At 38.3% G+C, this 7,081-nt stretch overlaps 1 protein-coding gene across 1 annotated transcript in view; it reads right to left on the reverse strand.

Moving 5' to 3' along the window:
• Nucleotides 1–7,081, reverse strand: part of TBC1D8B (TBC1 domain family, member 8B (with GRAM domain)) — a gene marked incomplete at its 5' end in the record, with an annotated part of 25,695 nt that overhangs the window by 343 nt on the left and 18,271 nt on the right. Inside the window, 9 exons of the mRNA XM_010015212.1 lie at nucleotides 1–80; nucleotides 408–505; nucleotides 846–902; nucleotides 1,777–1,860; nucleotides 2,163–2,228; nucleotides 3,137–3,377; nucleotides 3,592–3,660; nucleotides 4,631–4,729; nucleotides 6,919–7,048. The exon at nucleotides 1–80 is cut by the window's left edge and continues 343 nt beyond it. Of these exons, the coding sequence (XP_010013514.1) occupies nucleotides 1–80; nucleotides 408–505; nucleotides 846–902; nucleotides 1,777–1,860; nucleotides 2,163–2,228; nucleotides 3,137–3,377; nucleotides 3,592–3,660; nucleotides 4,631–4,729; nucleotides 6,919–7,048 (924 nt within the window). The remainder of the gene's footprint in view (nucleotides 81–407; nucleotides 506–845; nucleotides 903–1,776; nucleotides 1,861–2,162; nucleotides 2,229–3,136; nucleotides 3,378–3,591; nucleotides 3,661–4,630; nucleotides 4,730–6,918; nucleotides 7,049–7,081) is intronic.

Genomic DNA, 7,081 nt, shown 5'->3' on the forward strand with positions numbered 1-7,081 from the left:
ATAGCCCGATATAACAGTTCCTCCTCAGGATCCCCATGGAACAGATTGTACAGAGTTTTGGAAAACTGGATGAACTGAGACTACAGAGAGATATAGAGGAGACTATTCAGAGAACAGCAACACGACAGTCCTGTTTCACTGCACACTGTGATCTTAGGCTTGCGCCTGCTGCTGCTAGGCACTCAGTTTTAATGACAATATGAGTGTGGAACAGCCCTGAAAGTGTGTCTGAAAGTCCCTCTCTTCATAAGCTTACAGTTACAGCAGTTTAAAAAAAACACAGTCTAATGATTAATGTGAAGGTCTGAAATATAAGGGATCCTATAAATCCTTTAGAAAACTATTAAATGAACATAACAGATAAAGAGCACTCAAAACCAGGCTTAAATAAGACTCAGGCAGTTTACCTGATTCATTCTTGGCAAATCCTTAATGTTTTCTTCTTTTTTAAGAAGTTCATCTTGCCATTGCTTCAGATATGCCTGAATATCAACCTTGCCCTTCCCTACTTGACAAAACAAGAAAAACAAAACCAAAACCAAAACAAGTCAACAAACAAACTAAAAGCTTCCCATGAGGGATTATAAGAAAAAGAACTGGCATCGCCAATGTCATTCCTTCTCAGCAGAGTGATGAGGCCAAGGATCAGCGTTTACATTACCCCTTTGCTCCCCAGGGCTACACTTATAAAGTGAATAATGTTAGTGCTACACCAGAGATGATGTTACTCACTACACACTTTCCTGGCTCTACTTCCAGACACACAGTTGCTAAATGTCACTACAGGGTTTCCGGGCTCTACTCCCAAAGACACACAGTTGCCAAATGTCTCCAGGATTCTTTACCTTTTTCTGGGCTGCTCTTCAAAGAATCACTTTCGAGAGTATCCCCAATAGATGAAACTACCGTTTAGGAGGAGAAAAAGAAGAAAGAGTTATTTATTTGAGAAAGGAAGACCAACGGTTCATTTCCTTTCATCAAAAAATCCTTCCTTAAGGAGCAAGACCCTCACTATCCCCTACATTCTCAACACAGATTAGGCCAAGAAAAAAAAACAACACATGGTAAAATTTGTGTACCTTCTATAAAAACAGAAGCCACTATGGGGCTGGAGATCACAAAAAACCTGCCATCAGTTATATCAAGTCAATATCTTCATAATGTTCATGGCCCTTGTCCTGAGCAGTGGTAAGAACAGTACCCATATATTACAGATAAGGTATTTTTGGATAGTTTTTAAGAAACAAAAAGGATCTAAAGAAGTAAAACTGCACAGCTTTCCAGAGTATTTTATCAACTCCAGAAACCTAGATGCCACAAAACTTCTTTCAGCTTCCTTGGTTTAAAATGGAAGCAAAGTATTTTGAAATGTTTGCTACATGCCTCAGAATAATTATAGATTTGGATATTTTATTTCTTGAGGTAGCAAATACATCAATATTTGCCTTGATTGCAAAAGTGAAATGGCCTTCAATTCAAAAACCACTGCAAGAGGTTGCATGCTATGCTGAAAAATGCTGACCAAATACACCCCCCTATTTCCTATTTCCAACAGCTGTGGCCTTTGAATTCAATCATCAGACCAGCTACCCACAAATTCTGTGTTACTTTATGAAAATATAACTATCAACAGAAGATCTTCAGATGGTTCTGGTTAGCAGTGACACAATCTACTGGATTTGCTAGTTTTCAGAAGAGAGCTCCCCGTTTTCACCATGAGATTATTAACACATTCCTTCCAATATTCTGCAGGCAAAGCCTCACTCTGGAGCTTACCGCTGAGTTGGCTGAAATGGATCAGTTCTTCTTTTGAAAGATCACCACCTTTGGAAGGGCTCAGAGATTCTACTTCAGTAAAAGCTGCAATAAATAGATGAATAAAGTGGGTTTGGGGCTCCAAAGCATTACAAAAGCAGTGATAAAAAGCAAAAGCTTTGTACAGACAAATGGTCCCTACGAAGGGAAATGGTGTTAGAGCAGATTAAGCCCTTCCCAAAGAATACATGACTCTGGAAGAAATATACATCTGTATTACAACTATTAGATTGCACTGTAGCCAGGACTGGTGACAAAAGGAAGAAAAGTAAAGCTAAGGGAAAAAATCCATTAAAGATGACAAAAGCCAGAACAGCCCTCCCCAGATGCCACCACCTCTCACTTACCTGGAGGGATGTGCAACTTAAAAAGAAGCTTGAGTTTCTCAGTGAAGCTTCTGTTATACATGATATCTGTTTGAGGAAAAAAGCAAGACAGGCTGTTCAAATGAACCAGACTTTAAAATACCCTCTTAACCTAAATAAATACAACCAAGAGTAGCTCGAACTGGACATGTCTTCTCCCTCACATGGACTATAATTAGAGATGAAGCATAAAGGAAGGCAGTATCGCCTGCATCTGGGGTTTGCCTACACTGAGGAAAGAACACTAGTAATATCTATGGCTTACTAAAATTAAGCCACACCACCAAAAAAGTATAGTACTAATGTCTTCTCATCACTTTCTCTTAAATTTTTGTTTCCTGAACAATACAAATTTGAAAACAAGATGAAAGGAACAGAGTGGTAAGTCAAGAAAACTTTCAGTTCCCCAGATATACAAGGCATTGGTCATCCTGAATGATCTGTGTACAAGATGGCTTAGTATGAGGAAGCATTTATCATCTACCAAAAAGGCTGGGCAATGAGATCATACCATTTCCTAATTGCCTGATATTTGCTGGTAAAACCATATTTAAATTTCATCTCAAATAGGAGATTATTCTCCAGGGGATTAATGTCTCAGGAAAGATACTAGCTTGTAAAGCCTTGTGTTAGCTAGTCATAGAATCACAGAATAATTAGGGTTCCATGGTGAAACACAGAGACAGAGAGCACAGTTCCATAACGTAAAGCCTTTATCATTTACCTGAGTAGCTCCCACTCTCAAGCTTATCAATACACTTTTGAGCATTTTGCTTGCCATTTAAATGACCTTTGCATTTAATGTCACATGATAAAAATCAGACTGTTTGACCCTAAATTAAGAGGCTAGTTTCCTTAAGCTCTATATATGGTGTACGGAAGGTGATACACCCCAGGACTACTCCCAAGATGGAGTTCCCTTGTGAATGTGCTACATATATGTGTTGTTTCCATACCAAGAACACAGGCAAATTGTTTGAAGTTTATAAGGCCATCAGAGCTCTCATCCATGAGTCTGAATGTCCACAATGCAAGTGAGTCTCTGTTTGCACAGTGTGACCAGGGGCTCAAGAGATGACAGAGAACCCTGAACTGCTGGCAATCAATCCGATACTGCTCCAAATATGGTAGACTGGCATCATGATGTTGCAAGACAGAATTATTTACATTCCAATAACAGGAAAGAAAGTGCTCCCTCTGCAAAGGAAAGATAAAATGTTAGATTTTGTGAAACAACAACTCTCTCTGGGTAAAAGATGTGGGAAGTTAACTATGTAATTTGATTTAAAGCTGACATGTAAAGCATATGCTGCATACAGCTTTTATCTCAATTTCTTAAAACTATTTCATACCCACAACACAGTCCACCATTAAAATTGATGTTTGGTAAGTGAAGAAAATGGCACATTACCTTGAATAATTCATAAAGCTCTTCAAGATCACTAGGACTGAATTTTACATCCTGGGACACAACACGTAGCTGAAACAAAATTAAGAGAAAATTATTTAATGAGTCTTCCCTTTCTGGAATAAGCCTGTAGGATACAGTTATGAGAGACTCAACCTTAAGAGACACTTGAATATTCCAGGTCTTGGCATGTTACAATTAGGAATAAGAATAAAACCTCTTTCTAAAAGCAATCAGAAGATTATACAGTGAAAGAAATTATCCCAAAAAAAGGGAGCTTAAAGCTAGTCACATTACTTGCATACATGGAGCCTATACTATGAAACCCAGGAGATAGATAAAACTCAATTATTTATAATGATAGAACATACAGCTTCCTTTAAAATGGGCAAATCACTGTTCAGCTCTCAACAGTGAAGCTGAATTGTCACTTTTTAAATAATAATAAAAAATTTAACAGATTTTTAAAACAAAGTTAGCTACAAGACGAGGTTCCATCTTCACAGTGTGTTGTGTAAAATGAAATACAAGTTATCGCCTTAGCACAACTAACAGCATTTAATATAGGTCATACTGATTTACTAGAGAAAGAAGCACTGCTCGTTAAATAGACCAGTATTATCATGTGATTTTGGAAATCAGCCACTGAAGTGATAGATTCGCAGATTCAGGTGATCAATTACTGTAGCACTGTGGACATTTCGCAGAGTCCTAAGCCTCTAGGAGAAATGCATGAAAGATTTCACAAGAGCAGGTAGAAATTTAGGTCAGCCTGTGCCAATCAGTGCTAAGTGTCAGAGATATGCCAGCCTTCAGAAGTTGTCTATGATGGTGTTACTTGTAACGAGACCAGAAGGTCATGCTGTGATTCATCGACTGAAAACATCACAGGCCAAACCTCAGTTAACAGATGCCCTACAGACAGGAGAGATTTTGGTGTAGAAAATTATGTATTTGGCCCTGGTAAATACAGCTCTTCTGATTTTCCAAAAGTGAGCAAATTTTACCAAAAGGAAGGATTTAGCTCTTCCAAGTCACTCACCACATTCTGCTTGGTTGTACCTTCTAATGCCTGGATCACATAAAGCCTGTTCCTGCAACGCATGCTCTCAACATCCTCATACCGAATATCGCCATATCTCTAAGAAGAAAAGCATCGCTCCATGAACTGCTGTTGCTAGACACATACAAGCAAATATTCTTATCTTTCTTGCATCTAAGTTCAATAGAGGTATGACACAAAGGAAGATTCCAGAAACTTCAAGCAAAAACCCACTTATTAGAGCACCAACTTTCTCCCTAAACAGTGTAATTTTTAAAAGGACAAGTGTTTCAAAGAGTGATGGAGAAAGAAACTGGAGTAGTTCACTGTGTGGAAAGACAAAGGGATCTTACCATGTGTCGGTTCTACATCCAGCTCTGCTATTGAATGGTGACTACTGATGCAGGGTAGTAAATTCTAAGATGTGTATGTTGTCAGGCCTTGAAGTTCACTCTAGTGAACTTTAGATATTAGCTGAAGTAATCTGTGAACCGTTCCTAGCTACCTCTGGAATTTCTGAAGGATAGAGAAAGTGTCTGAACATTGGAGTGAAATAAATGAATTTTATTTAAAGAAAAGTGGGATTGTAGGCAAAACCTAGAAACAAACTCCCAGAGAAATCATGAAACAAATTATTAAACGACTAAAATCCAAATAGAAACAGGTAATGTAAATCAAAACAGACCAACTTTATTTAACACAATCAATCAAATCTATTTAATTTCCTCATACGAGGAAAGGTTAGAGGAGCTGGTTGTATTGAATCTAGAAAAACAAAAGATCAGAGTTGAAAGGGTAAATGATGAACAACAACAGCAACTAACAGCAACAAGGAATAGCAGAAAAAACTGCAACTGACTGTCTTTGATAATGCTTTATGAGCATCCAAGAGGAAGTCTACTGAATATCAGGATATTTTCTGTCAAGGGCAGAGAAACCCTATAATGGACTAAAGTTTTTGCAGATGCTCTTTTGTTGAAAAGTTTTAACAACATTAGACGTTTATCAAGGATGATCTGGGTGTATGCTGGACAGGGAGCTGAACTGGATGACCTCTGGAGTTCTTTTCCAGAACTGTATTTCTGTGTTCCTGTGAAGACCACTACCAGCATACTTCTGACATGGAACAAAGAGGAAACAGAGAGAAATCGTATCTCTGAGTCAGAACTCATTCACCAGTCTGGCTTCTGGGCATTGATGTTGTGCAATGGCCTCAGTAAGAATATAAACAAGATGTATACTCTAACTGTGAATTAGTGTGATGTGATAAAACGTTACATGTTCTTCCATTCACTGGTTAAACATGACTTCTTCAAACCAGATTAGATTGCCAAAGAGTACATCTTGCATTGCGTCCGAGTCATAAAGGCATGAAACCGAACATCATTTTAAAATTCACTTAATCTCATTTATCTTGTGACTACCCAGGCGAAGCAACATTATCACACAGAACATTTCTGTTCACTTATTCATGATTTGCAACTAGATTTATCTGCAGAATGACAATTCTCCATTGCAGCAATCTTCCCATTTCGAAATCTGTTTATTTCCATAGTGATATGAAATAAAACCTTTTCCCAAAACAGAATTGTGTTGAAATTATCTGTCTGTTCAAAATGGGAAGCGGGAAATTGACTCTCACTTTGTATCAGCAGTTCTCAAAATAGCGGTTGTGACACTAGCATTAAAGAAATTCAGTTTTAACTGAAGATAAAAATTTGCATCCAAAAAAGGGGCTCTGAGATAGAAATGCAGATACGAGCCCAGAACAGAGCTGTCAACTTGGAAGTGGGAGATTCAGTTTCAAGGAACTGCCCAAATCAAAGTTCAAAAGCCATACCAAATCAGAGGCTATTGCTCTTTCAGTAGCGATTCCACCTCTGTGAAAGCTTCAGCTTAAACGTCAGATGCAATACACAGCACTTCATTATTTACCATCTCTGTTCATTATTCTGGAAGTATGCGTTCTCACTATGACAAGACTTATAACAGTTTGGAACTCTTCTTTTAAGAATCTTAAAGTATTTTAAAAACCTAGGAAACTCCGCTCTGAACAGCCTCGCAGGCACATTCCAGGCAGTCAAAAAAAACCAAAACAACACAAAACCAAACCTATCTCACAACCTACAACGTTTTCAGGGAGGCCCAGCAAAATACAGAGCCCAATTTCTACCAATCTAGACAGATTTTCTACTCTATTTGTACAAGGCAGCTGCACTATCTTTAAGATAACCCATGCAATATAAACACTACATGGGATGCAAAAACATACCCACAAGAACACATACTTCATTTGACTCTCGGATCAAATCAGTAATGTCCACTTTTGGATGGTCACTTTTTGTATCACTGAGGTTGGAGCCCTGCTGCACAGCTGGAGGCAAAGGACTGTCTTTGTTAGTGACACTGTCAAAGAATCTGCACAAAGCAAACACACAAGAAATCAGCAGG

The sequence above is a fragment of the Nestor notabilis genome, unplaced genomic scaffold, assembly GCF_000696875.1.
Source record: "Nestor notabilis isolate BGI_N333 unplaced genomic scaffold, ASM69687v1 scaffold5500, whole genome shotgun sequence".
Lineage (NCBI taxonomy): Eukaryota > Metazoa > Chordata > Aves > Psittaciformes > Psittacidae > Nestor > Nestor notabilis.